The following is a 19136-nucleotide window of genomic DNA, read 5'->3' on the forward strand; positions in this document are numbered from 1 at the left end:
ATGAAGCTAAACTGGGAAGTTCCAAAGGAACTGACTCACGAGGAAACACACGGAGGGGCACACAGTCATGAGGGAGAACACGACACTGAACTGAGGGAGACGCGGACATAAATACACAGAGGGTTAACGAGGGAAGTGGGAGCACACGGGGAACACAGCTGACACAGATAATCGTAATGAGACACGGCAGGAGTGAACACAACATGACGCATACTGACGAGAGACTGTCAAAGTAAAACAGGAAGTACACAGAGGTTCAGACAGGAGGAGAGAGAGCACGGGGAGAGCACGGACATAACGGGCTGGGGATAACATGGAATAAAACACGAGGAGGGGAAACGAGGGCTCACAGATACATAGAGGGGCACACAGGGGGTAATCAAATAAGGAACATCTTAACAGAGCAACCTAGGAACCAAGGCATAAATACAAAACACACGAAAACTAAGAATACTGGGCCAACATGGCCCAGGATCATGACAATATCCATGTTTTCCTTGTCTGTTTTCCCTGTATTTTTTACCTTAATGATTTCCTTTTTTTGTCTAGCTTCTTTCGATATTTACAAACCATCCTCATATCTCTGTCAGCATCGTTTGAGACGTTTTCTCTCTTTTCTCCTCACGTATCCTCTCCATTTCCCGCATTTCACTTTTTCCACTCCAATTCCTCACTCTTGCTCTCTTGTCTCGTAACGTTTACTTTCCTTCTCAAATTATCAAGTGACAGCATTGGGGCTTTTAAGAGAATGTATTCACTTAGTAAGTATACCTTTGACTTCAGTAACAGGAATTTGCAATTATCTGTCAGGCTCAGTGCAGCGAGAGAACAATTCCCACATTGTGTTTTAACATTCGGCTGCAGTTTAAAGTCAGACTGTGCAGCTCTGGTAGAGCAGTTGCCCATTTCTCAACCCACTGCACATCTTCTGAAATCTAATTATCACTTATTTAATTAGAGGAAGACATTACAGTTAGCCAATTCTGCAATACTGTAATTAATATAAGACATCTGCTACTTCCTACACCATAAGCATTAAGCAATAAATAAATAAATAAGGGAAATGCAGTCACATGCTTCTGTGCAATATAGCAATAGCGAGATGAAGTGCTAAAAGTTGCCCCAGGATTTATGAAGAGATTAGTGAGTCATACTTAACTGAAAGTAACCGGACAAATTGTTAAATTGAAGCTAATTAAAGGTAATGGATAAATGTTTAATTTGGCCGACTAAATATAAGGGATATGTAGTTGGCTGAAAATAATGGATAAATGGTTGAAATTTGAAACACTTAAAATAATAATATGCAATTGAGCGAATGACTAAACATAAGAAAGCCTAAAAGACATCGACATGCAATGACTTTCTCTGTATTCCACACAGTTTACATGCTGGAAAAGAGTAGGATGAAGTTTGCTTATTTGATTCTATGCCCCTTAAGACTATTCAGTAATTTACAATCAATGTTCGTTGATATACAATCAGATAATATACATGTATAACAATATACACACATATAATACACACAAAAAAACAATATAAATAAACTAAAACAACAAAACTACATTTTTACATCAAGCTATAAACCGTGTGATTAACACTCCTCTTAATCCCTGTATTTGTTAAAATAATCTCTTTATATTTGTTTTTTAAACTGACTTTAACTGAGAATTTGTTCTTTCATGAACCTCTTTGAAATCCTCTTATTGTACTTTAAAAGTTTCTTCCCATGTTTTAGGAAATTTACTGAATTTTTCTTCCATTACTTATCTGCATTCACCCTCTGCATTATGGACGGGCCCCAGGGGTCCAGGCTGGTCCATAAAAGTGACTGAGCTGGATACAACTGAAGTCATTTGATAACTATAAGTAAAATAAGTCTAATTAATCTTGTATTGAAAATAGGAACAGCCGTGCCCATGTTAAATATTCTGGTAATAATTGTACTAGCTTGACTGAGGAGGGCACTGACTTTGGAGCATGTGCATGTCAGACCTTGGGATGTCGTCTGGTCTTTATATAAAATATGTCTCTCAGGAAGTAAAGTAGGTCATCATTAGCTCGTGAGGTTCACTTAAAACTTGAGAAGAACAAATATACTATGCACGTACTGTGGGTTTATTTTTAATACATATAACTGTTCATTATGTAGTTTTAAAGGGTTTTCTAAGTTTGCTGTGTAAGTTTGCTACCATGTTTACTACTATAAACATGGTAGCATTAATCTGCCCACCTTTTTTTCCCTTTGTTTTCTTTCGTAATGAAATAGCAAAGTGAGCTGAGTCTAATAGCCCCATGTCAAAGTTTGTCACTTGTCCAGTCCATCTTCTATGACGCAGTCTAGCAAACTGATATAAAGCCCGCCTAATGCTTAGTTTAGCACACTCTAACTAACTAACACTGAGCAACTGCTTTGTTTAAATCCAGATGCGGCTCCACAGTCGATATTCCTTAGCTAGACCCACTTCTGCTAACTATAACTCTAAAATGTCTGTGTTATAAACAAAGAACAAAAAATGCTGTTCTGTTGGCTGCAAAAGCATCCCATTAGAACTGATGCCTGTTGCTTTCGAAGGACAACAGTTGTGCTGTGATTTCAGCTCATTTACATGTAATAAAATCACTCAGAAATCTAAAAAGAAAAGAATGTCTTTCTGGTGTGACTCAGGCTGCAGTCACGAAGGCGTAGAGACTGGTTAGCAACCACCTGGTGAGCACCAGTTGGTAAATCTCTGCTGATTTAGAGAATATGCTGAAGTACACGTGATCAAATGATTCTGGAGGGTTGGCATTTGAAATATAGTCAAATGATATGAAAACAGAAAAAGCTCTTTTTATGATAAAAAAAAAAAAAAGTCTAAAGGTACCAATAAATGCTTGATATATTTCCTTTAAGTAACTTTGCACTCACTGAAAAACTTTCAATCCTATAGTCCTACAGTCTTTCAAGCCTATAGTCAAAATCAAGAAATGGTGCTGTAGTAAATGAAAGAAATGTGACTTCACAACTTTTGGGGCTTAAGCTGTAAGAAATATATGTGTAAACTTACAGAGAAAGTTCTGGTAGCTCAATGGCCAGACTGTCTTGTTGTTATAAAACAGAACATTTTGATAAATTCACAAACACTCTTTTTTAAAAATAGCAACTTCTCTGTCATTCATTTTTTATCTATTACAGACTTCTTTGAGCTAGCATGAATGGCGATGGGGGAGGTCTTTATCAGGCAAAGCTGCGAAACGTATTAAAATGCATTTTAAAGCCCAAACATTTTCCAAATCTCTCCAGGGGGCCAGATTTGAACCTGTGCTGGGCCCATTCTGGGCCCTGAGCCTCATGTTTGACACCCTTGTTCAAGACATTGCAATATTAAAGCAGTTCTGAGACAGACAGTTCTGAATCATGATGAGTGAGGCTACATAAAGGACCTCTGAGAGAAGTAGCACAGTCCAACTGGCAGATTTAGACTAATTCATCAGATGTGCAAAGAAAATCTCTGGACTAATAAAGACATTTTTTATTCCAGGAGGAATATTTCAGTTGTAATGGTGACATAAATGTAAGAGCGTGTCATGGAAATCTACTGGTAAAATCCCAAAAGATAGAAATGAGTGTATATTAGTTGAGAGCAAGGCACAAAATATCTCAGTCGAGAAATCATGTATTAAAATAATAATTTAAAAAAAGAAATTAGGTTATGTAAGATTCTGGAAAATGTGAATGAGAGTTCTTCCAGTCAAGCTGCCCTTTCACCAATCATTTGACCAGCGAGGGCTCCTCTGGTGCTGGACTGGAGCTTTAAATGTTATTGTAACCTTGTGCTGTCTCATGTCCCTGTTCACAGAGGGTGGCCAGATTAACAACAACGTGGGACCGGCTTCAAACATGGGCCAGCAGCACCCTTACCCTGCCCTCGGCCAGCTGTCTCACGTCTATGAGCAGCAGCAGCAACAGCAACAGCTCCACCAACAGCAGCAGCAGCAACAGCAGAACAAGGATCTCAACAAGTACGCCTCTCTGAAGGCTGTAGGTGAGTGACTGCCAAGTTTCTTTCTTTTTTTTTTAGTGGAGGGGAGTTTAGATGAAGGAGAATATTTTTACAGTTTGTGGTAGGCAGTAAGCCTGATGTTGTTCTGTTGGTAACTCTTACGACTATAGCAGTGTGTAGATTAGCAGTGAAACCTAAGGCTGGGGCCTGCCTTGTTAGTGGAGTCATCGTGATTCATCCCAAGTTGGCAGTGAATTTCAAGAAAAAGGAAAACCTAGGCTCCTATAAATTACTTTTTTTCTAGTATAGTTTACTGAATGCTTTTTGAGCCCCTGAAACACAAACTCAAATAGCAGCAGGTGTGTTTTTTTACTCTGGGAAGGCTCTAAACAACAGCAAGCACACTGCACACATAATTGACAGTGGTTTTTTCACTGCATCGCTAACCTGGATGTGGTGTAAGACATAAACGGCTTATACATAAATATTTTTTCCCCTGCTTACTGGGGATTTATTTAATGGGAAATTTACACCATAGCTACGCCGCAACCTCAAATTTCTTTTGAAATCGTATGCCGTGCACCTCCCTAGAAATGTAACTACACTTCAGGTCAGTCCGCAACTACTGTGACTGATCTGTTCAGTGTTGTTAATGCTTTCTGTGCATATCCAGCAACTTTTTTGCCACTGTTTTTAAATTTATCAGTGACAGAATAACAATCGTCACCTTAGTATAAGGAATAATAATCATAGCATCAATATAGGGACTGAAAAATCTCAGCAAATTCCTGGATTTAGAATTCCAAAGCTATTACAATGGACAAGAGGAAATGTAGCCTATAGATTTACCAGTTCAAGCAATATCACATAAAAACAGTGGCTCACATCCTTAGTGGTGTTGTGCCAAAAAATCCATGTTTAGCACAACACCACCAATGATGTGAGCCACTCACATAGGTACAGTAATGTCATAGGCTCTGCAAAAGTTTAGGACTTAAAGGGGAATAAATATAGTCTTCTTCTATTTCACGTGTTCCTTGTTGGACTCTACAAGATGGGAACATCCTCACAGTTTAAGTTCCCAGTTCAAAATAATCCTTATTTACCTTTTAGAGGGCTTCGGGCAGCTTCCCCATTGTCTAAAATCAGTTTCCTTCCCCCTCACTTTAAGATGACCTTCTCCTGATGCTGGCTGTGTTTAATATCAGCATTTTATATTTTAAATTACATTGGATACACTTTCACACATGCCACCAAATTCAGTGAGTCAGCGGCTGTAGCAGCTGATCTAAAGTTATGAGGTGCCGTAAGGGACATTATTACTGAAATGCTCTCACACACACTACTGAAATTTTAGCTCTCACACACACAACTGAAACGCTCTCACACACACTACTGAAACGCTCTCACACACACTACTGAAATTTTAGCTCTCACACACACTACTGAAATTTTAGCTCTCACACACACAACTGAAACGCTCTCACGCACACTACTGAAATGCTCTCACACACACTACTGAAATTTTAGCTCTCACACACACAACTGAAACGCTCTCACACACACTACTGAAATTTTAGCTCTCACACACACACAACTGAAACGCTCTCACACACACTACTGAAATTTTAGCTCTCACACACACAACTGAAACGCTCTCACACACACTACTGAAACGCTCTCACACACACTACTGAAATTTTAGCTCTCACACACACAACTGAAACGCTCTCACACACACTACTGAAACGCTCTCACGCACACTACTGAAACGCTCTCACACACACAACTGAAACGCTCTCACGCACACTACTGAAACGCTCTCACACACACTACTGAAATTTTAGCTCTCACACACACTACTGAAATTTTAGCTCTCACACACACTACTGAAACGCTCTCACACACACTACTGAAATTTTAGCTCTCACACACACAACTGAAACGCTCTCACACACTCCACTGAAACCAGAGGCATTTCCGCTGAACAGGAAGTTGTTTCCTGACAAGGAAACTGATGGAAAAAGTGGTATATTTCAAAACACTACAAGGATGTCTACTCAGCAACCTGCTAGTATAGCAGTCCCCAACCTTTTTTGCGCCACGTAAACGATATAAAAATAAAAAAACGATAAATACCATGAAAACCATAAATTTCAAACTCAAGCCTCAACTCTTGCGACCCGGTACCAAACGACTCACAGACCGGTACTGGTCCAGGACCTGGGGGTTGGGGACGGCTGATCCTTGTTTAATAAAATAGTATACAGGATTAGACTTTATTTTGAAATGTGATTTTGCGGTAAATAAAATCCCCATAAAGATATCAAACTTTCCAAAACAGACTTTGCATTTTTGGGAAAATGAGATTTACCCACAACCTCTCCCCATAATTCAACCTTATGGAATAATAGGGTAATAACACTTAATCAAAAATCAATTTTCGAGAGTGACTGGTTTGAACAAAAAGATTATATTCATAACAGATTTGTTGGATGATAATGGTGTCATTCTAAGTTACACAGACTTTTCAGAAAAATATTGTCTAAACTGTTCTCAAAGTGAATATAACAAATTTTTGTGAACTGGTCCCACTGCCTCTGCTTCATTTGATTAAAATTTTTATGATATACAATAATTTCTCATCAGTGCTCCCAAATTTATTGCTAGGGCAATGTCAGCTGTTTGATAAAAATGCAATAAGAAATTTGTTAGTAGTTTCTTCAAAGACAAAATATTTCATAGTTACAACAGAATGGTTACATTGCATGGTTCTAATTTAGTTATTTCATATACACTGGATAAAGCATACTAAAAATTTATGAAATAGCCTATTCTACCTAAAGTTAAAGAAACACACTTTAAACAAAATTAATCCTGTGGCAGAATTTCTAAAAAAAAAAAAGAGATTTGGCTTTGAGGTGGATCAGTGTTCTTTTTGTACTGATGAAAATGAAACCCTAGAACATCTTTTTTTTCCTATGCCCTATCACACAATGTATTTGGTGCAACTTAAAAAATTGGATTTCCCTAAATATTAATGATGTGCCAGTATTTGAATTACATCATAATTTTTTTTATATGGATCATCTAGCATTGGGTGTCCCAGACATTATTAACATCATCATACTTTTGAGTAAATATCATATCCATTGTGCTAAATGGAGGAACGCTAAGCCTTCTCTCCCTGGTTTTATTGATGATTTTAAGATATTTTTTTCTTTGCTAAAAAAGACAAAAAGCACATATGCCAAAAAAATAACCAGGATAATGCCCGTCTCCTGCTATTCTAAATTTTGACTTATGCTGAGGCTAATATATTGTTAAGTAATGCAGCTGTCTCACTAAGGTCCAGAATCGATTTGTTCCACGATTCGATTGAATTCGATTTGATTCAATTCAATTCGATTTGATTCTGGGAAATTTTGACAGTCAGAAATATTATAATTCAGATCAGTACATTTACATATTTTTGTATCTAAAAAAAGGAAGCTGACACACGCAAGACTTTATCAAAGGTATAAGCGTCACAGCAGATGCCTTTGTGTAAAAGTAGCTGAAGATAAAACACAGAAAAACATGAAGGTGATTTTTCCTGGCCTGGGATTTTATAAAAAATATTCTGCAGTACATCAAAAACGAAACAAAACCATTAATCAACATATGAACGTTACCTCTGACGTTCCAGCGGTTTTATTAGAGACACGGCTAAGCGTTTTGCATTTTGCATAATTTTAAAAAGTTTAAATTTGTTCAGTATTGAACGGCAGAAATTAGGTTTTCTTTTCGGAAGTATGTAAAATGAAAAAAAAAAAAAACATCGGCCGACAGCGCTGTAAACAACGGTAGACTTGTGCGTAACAAGCAAGCGAATAATGCAGAAAACAGATTTTTAGACGGGAAACTGTTCTTGAAGTACGGAGAAAGAGAGAAAGAGAGAGAGAGAGCTGTACATGAAGTGTGATTTTATTGTGGTGGAAGCAAAACAGTAAACGTCAGAGGGAATTCATGACGATGTTTATGTGAAGCTCAGTTTGGATCTTCTTTTGCTGCTGGTTCGGTCAATATTGTTTGGAGAGAGATAAAACTAACAGCTTTAGAATCGGCGCAAAAACGGCGTGAAAACAAAGCCGGACCCTCGACAGATCAGAATCAGCTAGCTGTCGGCTTTCAGCCCCGACCGTTTCCGTGCCGTCGGGGGAGAAAGGCGACATCTCACTGATTCTGATCCGCGGGTCCGCGCTGTGTGTTTACGTCTTTGTGCAGAATCCGTGTACCTGCTCTCATTTACTGTCTTAGCTGTTTGGTGGTTGTTGAAATTTTGTGAGGTTTCACCTGAGATTCTGGCATTTCGGGCAAAATAAATTTATATTAAAAAAATCGATTCAGGATTTTAATGAATCGTTATCCAAGCTAGAATCGATTTTAATCGATTATAAAAACCCACCCCTAACTAGCAGGTTGCTGAGTAGACATCTGTGTTTGTTTGAAATCTACCACTTTTTCCTTCAGTTTCCTTGTCAAGAATTAACTTCCTGTTCAACTGAAATGCCTTCTTGTTTAACTGAAACGCCTTCCTGTTCAACTGAAACGCCTTCCTGTTCAACTGAAATGCCTTCCTGTTCAACTGAAACGCCTTCCTGTTTAACTGAAATGCCTTCCTGTTCAACGCCTTCCTGTTCAACTGAAACGCCTTCCTGTTTAACTGAAATGCCTTGGTTTTTCAGTAGTGTGTGTGAGAGCGTTTCAGTAGTGTGTGTGAGAGCATTTCAGTAGTGTGCGTGAGAGCGTTTCAGTTGTGTGTGTGAGAGCGTTTCAGTTGTGTGTGTGAGAGCTAAAATTTCAGTAGTGTGTGTGAGAGCTAAAATTTCAGTAGTGTGCGTGAGAGCGTTTCAGTAGTGTGCGTGAGAGCGTTTCAGTTGTGTGTGTGAGAGCATTTCAGTAGTGTGTGTGAGAGCATTTCAGTAGTGTGCGTGAGAGCATTTCAGTAGTGTGCGTGAGAGCGTTTCAGTAGTGTGTGTGAGAGCATTTCAGTAGTGTGTGTGAGAGCATTTCAGTAGTGTGCGTGAGAGCGTTTCAGTAGTGTGCGTGAGAGCTAAAATTTCAGTAGTGTGTGTGAGAGCGTTTCAGTAGTGTGTGTGAGAGCGTTTCAGTAATAATGTCCCTTACGGCACCTCATATAAAGTTGCCTCATCACCATACGTTCTTTGGCAGTCACATTGCTATTTCATAATCTGAATTCATTCGAGGCCGACACACAAGTGCTCCCAGCGAGCGTTTGTCAGCTTGTTTATGCTAGACAGGTACTCTGCCTTCACTAGATTCAGAATTCAGCCCACTCACGACAGATACAATCTACAAATGCATCTAGATGTCTGTGTATGCTATTTGTCTGCATTTGCTCCCTTTTATTTGAAAAATGACCGGACAGATCGTGTTTTGTTCTTTTTTTTTGAAAAGCCTATCTGTCCAGCATGTCCAGCAGCACAAAGTAAAACTGATTGTGATGACAAATGCATCCTGTATTGTCAGTGGTATTCCCTACACTACTGTGGCCCTGACTCATCTCCAGACATGTTACAGTAATAGATTATCCTGCTTGTTTGTGCTGAGTAATACTTTGTGCCCCTGAAGCAAGAAGAAGACGCGTCATTATTATGGTAGCAGTATATGTAACTGCCAGCGAAATTGACAACAGAGAAAGACTTGAATGAGCAATGAATACCAAGCGGTAAATGAACGCATCATTTTTAAGCTTAAAGGATTACACCAATAAAAGCACAGGAGTGAAAATAGTGGTTAATGCTGTCATGCCTGAGTCCTGAACTTGGCAACTTTATTGTTTGATGGTCTATTTTTATAATTCCCAGAGAAGTGGCCGAATATAGACATCAGAGGATGCCTAGATATTTTCAGCACAGCCACAGTTGTGTTTGATTGCAGGAAATTGTTCAGTTATCTAAAACGCCAGCAGAGAACATCTTGGTGTCAGTCTGCGAGAATCCAAGAACGAAGGCATTCTTTCTTAACTCAAAATTTCGTGCCAATATTCAACAAGGAGGAATAAAAATTCATCAGACAAGCCAATTTCCCCTGAACACATCCGTGCACTGCAACCGTAAACTGTGCTGCAGTTTGAGTGCAGCATACAAACCCACTGTTTCTCAAAAAGTTTTTTCCATCGTCTTACTGCACATAAACCGAACAGATGGATGCAGCACATGCTCTGGGGATTGTGCGCGGCATTGTGGGAAATGAACGAAATCTCTATCTGTTGGGAAAACAGATGAGGCAGGTTGATGGATAATAGGTACAAGAGAATTCTAGCAATGTTATGGAAATTTATGCTATAAGAATACAAACTGAGAAAACTGGTTTTCAAACTGTTTCCTTGGAAATATTAAAAATAAATGTAAAAAAAAAAAAGCGGCCTAAAGACATTCAGCCTGCATCTATATCCTGTAAGTCCAACATTAAGAGATGACCAATACCCAAGCATTTGTGTTGTGAATAGTAAATTTTATTTTGTTTTCTCCATTAAGAATTATTCCTACCGAACTGGATAAGGCAATAAGGAGATTGAAATCTAATAAAAGTCCAGGGAGTGATGGGTATCCCAATGAGTGGTATAAGACTTTTAAAGAGGTTTTGGCTCCTATTTTGATAGATTCCTTTAACTGGACATTGAAACACGCTAAAACTCCACCCTCTTGGAAAGAGGCCATTATATCAGTCTTACCAAAAGAAGGTAAAAACAAGGAAAACTGTGACTCTTATCGCCCAATCTCTATTTTAAATGTGGATTATAAATTATTTACATCCATAATCACAAGACGCTTAGAGCTGTTTCTCCCAGATCTGGTGGATGAAGACCGGACAGGGTTCATTAAGGGGCGACAGACACAAGATAATATACGACGCACATTGCATATAATTAATGAAGTTAATAAAGAGAAAATCCCAACAGCCTTAGTGAGCTTAGATGCTGAAAAGGCCTTCGATAGAGTCTCTTGGATATTTCTTTTTGCTGTTTTGAAGAGAATGGGCTTTAACAGTATCTTCATCGAGTGTATACAATCCTTGTACCACAGGCCATTGGCTAGAGTTAAAATAAATGGGGACCTGACAGACAGTTTTGAGCTCTTCAGAGGAACCAGGCAGGGTTGCTGCCTGAGTCCAGCCCTTTTTGCTCTGTATATCGAGCCTTTGGCTCAGTATATACGGCAAAGTGCAGACTTAAAAGGGGTTTTAGTTTCTAAAATTGAACAACGAATAGGTCTCTTACCTATACCTACAGGATCCTGACACGACCTTTCCTCGGTTGATTAAAGCATTAAAATATTTTGGCAAAAACTCAGGATATAAATTAAATATTGTAAAGACTCAAGTACTCTGTCTGAATTATTTCCCCAAAGAATCAATTCAAAACGAATATAAACTAAAATGGGACTCAAATAAGATTAAATATTTAGGTGTCTATCTAACTAGTGAAATAAGTACACTATACGAGGCAAATTATGTAAAGATTAGTAATACAATCCAAAAAGATTTGATTAAATGGGCTCCGCTTGTCATGGACCTTAGCTCAAGAATAGAGGTAATAAAAATGAATGTGCTTCCTCGACTACACAGCAAAATCTCCAGTGTTAAATTAACACTAGAGAGTGTCTATATGGGTCCACGCCTCTGAGTGTTAAATACAACACTGTTGAGTGTTAAATTAACACTTTTGACAGTGTTATATGTTTAAAAGTAACCTAGTCAGTTTTGAAGATTAACAATGGCTAACACTGAGCAGTGCTGATTTTCTAACACTGGAAAATAACTCAAAATGTTAGAAATATTCCAGTGTTAGAAAATCAGCACTGCTCAGTGTTAGTCTTTGTTAATCTTCAAAACTGACTAGGTCACTTTTAAACATATAACACTGTCAAAAGTGTTAATTTAACACTCAACAGTGTTGTATTTAACACTCAGAGGTGTGGACCCATATAGACACTCTCTAGTGTTAATTTAACACTGGAGATTTTGCTGTGTATTCACTTCATTGCCAGTCCATATACCAGATGCACAATTTGGTAGATGGGATAAATTAGTTAGTAGATTTATTTGGAAAGGGACAAAGCCAAGAATAAGATTTAAAATACTCCAATTAAGAAAAGAAAAAGGAGGACTTGCCCTCCCGAATTTCAAGGAATATTTCTATGCAGCCCAGCTGAGATATATTGTTTACTGGTGTTCACCGGATTACACCTCAAAATGGAAACATATGGAGATAAATTATTGCTTATCATGTCATCCACAAGCAAGATTGGGAGAAGAAACTATCCAGTCTACGAACACAAATCTCATTACTGAATTCACTATTAAACTCTGGTGGATTATAGTGAAGAAATATAGAATTATAGAAGACTGTAAATTGCTGATTTGGCCTGCATATTCTCGAAAATTCCAAAGTGGACAATGGGATAGTACATTTTTAAGATGGGTCAATAAAGGAATTACAGCAATGTGCACATTAATAGACGGGACAACATTCAAATCCTTCGAGAATCTACAGAGACAATTTGGACTGGATAAGTCAGATTTATTTAGGTTGAAAATACCTAAATAAATCTGACTTATCCAGTCCAAATTGTCTCTGTAGATTCTCGAAGGATTTGAATGTTGTCCCGTCTATTAATGTGCACATTGCTGTAATTCCTTAAGACATTTAGACATTAAGACATTTTTACAATACAGAAATTAGGAAGAAGTTCTTGAGAGAAGGAAGCCATATAATAGAAATAATAACAGGTGCATATAAAAATCCTCCATCAAGAATTTTATCGAAATTATATAATGGCCTGCAAAATTTGAATAGGAATGAAACATTATATATCAAACAAAAGTGGGAATCGGAATTACATCTTGAGTTGTCAGAGGATGACTGGCGATCCGTATGTCTCACACAGCATAATTCCACTAGCTCTAGACGATGGAGAGAATATGGCTGGAAAAATGTGATTAGGTTGTTTATTACTCCTTATATCAAAAGCAAGCAGCTGAAAACACCCCAACAATGCTGGAGATTATGTGGAGACTGGGACGCCAATCATTCTCATGTGTTTTGGAAGTGTAAAAATATCAAACCTTACTGGGAAAGCATTGCGGTAACAATGACGAAAGTGCTGGGGTATGACGTGCTGTGTGAGGCACGAGTAATGTATTTTGGAATATGGGAAAATGTAAGAAAGGAGGACCATTACTTGTTTAAAATTATGTTGTTGTCAAGCAAAAAGGTAATAACAAAAAACTGGCTGAAAAGTGACCCTTTAAAATTGGAAGAATGGACTGATGTAATCGAGGACATATATATAATGGAGAAAATGACCTACACTTTGAGACTGAAATCTGACAAACACCGAAAACAGTGGACAAAATGGATAGCCTATAAGACTCACTCAGCCCCATAGGGCAGGGACCTCTCCTCGTTGTTTTTTTTTTTTTTCCCTTTTCCCCTCTTCCACAGTTTGGGTGTCCTTTATTTTTTTTGGTTTGTTTCTTTTGTGTTCTTTTTTTCGTGTTTTTGTTTGTATGTACTATAAAATTGGAAAAAGTACAAAATAAAAAGTTAAAAAAAAAAAAAAAGAATTATTCCTACCAGAGAGGCTGGTCTGACTCGTTCAGAGCCTGCTGATCTACTTGAATCTTTAGGGAATGGTCTGCAAAAGAGAAAATATCCAGTGAGCAGCAGTTCTCTGGGCTTGTTGATGCTAGAAGTCGGAGGAGAAAGGCCAGACTGCTTTGAGCTGATAGCAAGTGTCTGTTGGTGTCACTGTGCTTTGATACCCATTGTTTCCAACTGTGCAAGAATGGTTTGCTGAACAAAGCAAGCTTTCGCTGTAGTCATTTACCGTGTGACCAATATAGCCTCACCACGTTCAACCAGCGCATATAATATATGTAAAGCCCATGAGCAGGTGCACAAATTGTGGTCCATTTGCTCAACCTATTTGTCAGTGCAGCATATATCCTTACTTTTTTAAAGGGGCCATTAGTCCATGGCGCTATAGTGCTGGGCTCACCTTAAATGAGTCATATGGATCTGCCCAGTTCTATCCCCACTACCCGCAGGGTGGGCTATAGAGGTCTAGTACTATGTGGATCAGGCATCGATCAGGGGCAGAGGCCTTGCCAGTTTAATCCCCAGCTGCCAGAACTGGTAGACAAAAGTGGTTCTGATGGGGGGAGTTTCTACAAAAATGTAGCATTTTATGAATCTATTGCAAGTCCAAATCAATTTATGGTTCATTTAATACACATCCAATTGGCAAATCTAATAAAGGTCTTGCATGGTCTCTACCTTAAAATATAAAGCGCCTTCAGGCAACTGCTGTTTTGATTTGACGTTAAAAATAAATAACGCCAAAATATAAATAAAACTGAATTGAATTAAACAGAGGATACACAATATAAGTTACTTTGTCTATCCTCTGCCGCTTTGCCGCTGTAACTACAAATCTACAGCCATTTCACATCTGCAAGCTGCTTTGTAACCCACCCCCCATATTCATGCTGTTTCTGATGTAATCAATGCGATACTTGTTGTTATTCCTGCTCTTTTCAGCTGGAGTGTGTCTTAATATTCCTCTATCTTCTGCAGCTTTTTGTGGTAACACAGAAATCTTGTCACATATAAACTATTACAGATGTCAAACTTAATAAATAAATCATTTTACAAACTGAAAGGTCCTGATGAAGTTTTTTAAAAGTCTTTTTTAAAAAGTATTAAACTATATGTGCTACATGTTCAGTAAAGGTTCTGGGTTTAAACCTCTCATCAGCCAGGTTTTCTGTGTGGAAGTTGCATGTTTCCCCTATTTGTGCAGGGGTCCAAATCCTCATGTTTCCTTCCAAATTCCAAAGACATACATATTAGGTTGACTGGTTACTCTGAACTGAGTGCGGGGTGACTATGACCATGAATGGTTGCCTTTTTAGTCCTATTAAGGACTTGGAAACCTGTCCAGGGTGGAGATGGATGGCTGTAGTTGAGGAGGTAGAGCAGGTCGTCCACTAATCGGAAGACCGGTGCTTCAATCTGCTCCAGTCCGCATGGTGAAGTATGCTTGCGCAAAATACTGAACCCCAAGTTGGGATGTGAATGCTAGACAGAAACCACTGCATGAATTTGTGTGAATGTTGTATGAAGAGCTTAGAGTTCTCAAGAATAGAAAAGCATTATATAAGAACCAGTCCACATTAGCCCATTCACTATATCCCATTCCAGTATATCACGACAGAGAACTTTAACTACAAACAGAAAAGGTTGACACAAACATCAGCGTTCAGTGTCAAACTTGTTGTAGAAGATAGGAGGCAGTTACGTGTTTTATGAGAAACACAATGCAGAACTCAGCAGGATTCTCTGGCTTTTTATCTTTAATGAAAGCACGGATCTGGGTGCATTTTGGATTTGACAACTTAAGAATTAGCTTTGCAAAATGAAATGTCATCACCCAAAGGCTAATACGACTCCAGCACTAATAAACAAGACTGGCCAACCAGCACACACTGGCACGCTTTACAAAACTTCCAGCCAGCTCTGTTCAGCCAAAGGAAATAACTCTGCCCACAGTTAGTCGTAATGACATCCGCCAGCAGTTGGGGATCATTTTTATTTCTTTTTTTCTTGGAACAGAAGCAGTTGTTTTCCTGTGATTGAGAGATGATACACTGCTTTACTATACTGTAACTTTTTTTGATTTGAAAGTTGGGGTATGTAATCCTTTTTTATTGTTGGCATGTACAAGAAAACTTCACACTTTTCCTGTTTAGGTTTCCAACTATAACTTCATTGATTTTATGATCTCTATGGTGAATTGTTTTTCTAAGGAAATATTAACTCTCAGCAGGTTGACTTTTTTAATGTACTGACACAGTCTGAAAGCAGTGACAGCCTGTGGGCCATAAAGTCAATATGAAAAGCTGCGCAGCATGGCTCTCAAAATATCTGGAGGTAACATAAAGTTTCATCATTTAAGTTAATGTGATAAAATGTACAAAACTACTCATGAGGTTCATTAACAATAAGCACTTTTATTTTATTTGGGTTTTTACAAGCCTCTTTTTACTTTTCTTCACTCACACCCTCCTCCAGTACCTTTCTGTAGCCGTCGTACTCTTCCCTCCCACCGCTCCCATTTTCCCATGAACTCCGTTTTCTTCTTTATATCAGTCCCTTTATCAGCCATCTCCTGCCCTCTGCATTTTTATCTCATCTTTGCTTTTTGCTTCTTTTGTCTTTCTTTCCCATTATCTCTTCTTCACCCCGACTCCACCCCACCCTCAATTCATCAAGCTCCATATCGCTCCTTAAAGAACCATTGGGCTGCTAATCTTGATCCTCCTTTACAGGGGCTCATATTTGATTCCATTTCTATAATTGAACGGAGGTCTCTTCCCTTCAGGCTCATGGTTGACTGACAGTTTTCCATTTTCCAAGTGGTATTCAAAGATTCACCTATGAAATGATTGGAAACCTGTACACACAGGCACCCAGGATTCCAGGAGGCAAAATGCCATTACCTTGAGTTCAGTGATGGGAAATTGACACACAAGCTATGAAAAATGCATGTGAGGGGGAATAACAGAGACAAGAAGAAAATATGCAAGTGGCAATCTCGAGGGCTGAAACACAAAACCAATGCAGAAATGACAAACACTGTTTTTGCTAAAGTGGACACACAGCTGGCCCTAAAAGCAAATCAGTCAGCATAACCTTGATATTAAAATACATGGAGGTTAATCAATCTAATCTAAATCTGATCCCTTCAAACACCAAGATGGTGAGTAGTCCACAAACTAGTAGTTGCATCCAAGCTAGAGATCGGAATTAAATGTCAGCAAAAGAAATCTGAATAGCTAAATTATTCTCCTATGATACATGCTCTGATGTTTTCACTAACTGGAAATGGAACTAGGTCTTAAGCACTACTTTCCCAGCATCCCCCATAACAGCATTTCCTCTTGTTCTTTAATTGCTTCTGCCATTTTAATGGCCGATGATCCAGTTGAGAAGGCCCTCACCTGTCAATCAATAGCCATCTCCACTGTCCCTCTGTGCATCTCTATAAGGTCACTTTATTGAGTTCTAACAGCAAACAAGGCAAAAACCAACCAAGAAAGATCCCTGGATGCAGGCCTGCAACTCAGCCTGAGTACAAATGACCAATTATGGCCCACTTCTATTGTACAAATGCTCTGCTGTAGTTAATGACTGTCCTACATCCAAGAAGATTCTCTTGTTCTTACATGCTGGCTAATAAGTCAATTTTCCAAATGCAGTAAGCACAGTAAATCCTAGGTAATTAGGGCTCGTTTTATTATTATCATTTCTTTTAGACTTGCACATAAGTGGACAGAAATCAACAGAACATCTAAAAGCATTAACATTTAGTTATTTGTCTTGTGTGTCTTTCTTTCTTTTGCCTTTTTGTCCATGCAAACGCGCAGCTACATTAAGCGCTGATTTTAAAGCAGATTATACCCTCCTTTGTTTTTTCTTGGTTTTTTTTAGCTGATTGTTGTAGCCGCACTCCACATGCACATTCATTTTAATGAGGACACTTGAGACACATCCATGTTGCAAGTGCCAGTTATATGCTAAGATGCCAGCTTTAATATACTGTGATGTAGAATACATTTAATAAGAACCTAATAATGATCATACAATTATGTTTTCATATAACAAATGAAATGACCACAGTAGATATTCGGTCTTACTCGAGTACTCAAGATATTGAAATGTCAACCGCCTAGCATCACTAAGGAAAAAGTCATTTGGCTTCTTTTGGATACCATGAATAAATCATGATCAAAATTTGATTGAAATCCATCCATTAGCTGCTGAGGTATTTCAGATTTTATAATGAGGCACACGTCATTTGCATCGCCAGCTTTAGTCATGCACTACAATTACCAACCTTTAGTCGCTTTGGGAGATAGTACCGTTTTTCCGCGGCAGAGATAGTAGGTAATAGAAAGCACAGGTGTTGATTGCGTCTCAGTGATGCATGGAACACGGTGTTATTTTGAAGGAGAAAGCAGTCTAACACCATTGCACAGTTACAAAGAGTTTCTGGAGTGGGAAAAAAATAAACCTCACAGACAGAAAACTCCATTTAAACCCAGACTAATGGATGTTTTTTGTTTAGGATGGCAGCACTGTGACAGCAGGATCCACCCACTTATAGTGAATACTAAAAAAAGGTCTTCAAATTTGGGTAAACCATTGGAAATTTGAAAACGTTTTAGAGACTTCAAGAACTAATAATCCCCCCCAGTAAATTGGCAGTAGACGACCTAATTGCCTAACAAAAAGCAGATTGATATACTGGTCTAAACCTAATAAGGTTTTTATGTTGCTGGCACTGTGGGACTTCACGAAGCAGTTCTCGGTTTTTCCCCCTGATGTATAATGTGTGCGAGTCTCTGCAGGACACTGCTTTTCTCATGCAGAGGCATGCTGATCCCATGCTGCGTAACAGTGGCATTTTTCCATTTCCACTCACGTACACGGCTGGATGCGTGTACCATCGAGCTGACTACTGCCGGATTGATTCACCTGTCGCCTGAGCAAGTTTGATCCCCAGCGGCAGTCTCACAGCGACTCAGCTAGTGAGGCTGTGGTCTCCCACCACTCCCACCACTCCCACCCTTACCTACAAACCCCCACGCCTGCGCTTCCTATCCGCTCGCAGGCCCGCGTTAGTTATTTCTCTTCAGCGTTCGCACAGCGATGAACTAGATTTATAGTTACAGCGGCAAAGCAAACTCACTGAGTGTGTTAACTTTATCTTCAAGGACGTAGCGGCAACAAGGGACTGAAGAGTAATGACTCAACTGTGAAAGTGAGTCTGACAAAAAAAAGGTCACATTTCGCAGTGATAAGAGAGACTGTAGCTTGGTGACACTGACTGACAGAGAGAGGAATAAATGTGAGCCATTAATGCTGACTGCTCCAAGGCTGAAGAAACACACACAGATAATAGAAGATGCAACAGATAGAGGAGTCTGTAAGTCAGGAAACAGACACATTCTATGTTTTGGTTGACTTTTTGTTCATACTTTTGACAAACAATTCAACACAATGGACTCTAGAGTATA

The 19136-nt window shown here is 38.8% G+C and overlaps 1 protein-coding gene across 1 annotated transcript in view; it reads left to right on the top strand.

The window, feature by feature from the left end:
• The window catches only part of shisa9a (shisa family member 9a), a 68497-nt gene that overhangs the window by 39855 nt on the left and 9506 nt on the right, over positions 1-19136 (top strand). Inside the window, exon 3 of the mRNA XM_084938169.1 lies at positions 3843-4028. Coding sequence (XP_084794295.1) covers positions 3843-4028 — 186 coding nt within the window. The remainder of the gene's footprint in view (positions 1-3842; positions 4029-19136) is intronic.

Source organism: Perissodus microlepis, chromosome 8 (assembly GCF_051167445.1).
Source record: "Perissodus microlepis isolate ML-2025 ecotype Zambia chromosome 8, ASM5116744v1, whole genome shotgun sequence".
In the NCBI taxonomy this organism is placed as follows: domain Eukaryota; kingdom Metazoa; phylum Chordata; class Actinopteri; order Cichliformes; family Cichlidae; genus Perissodus; species Perissodus microlepis.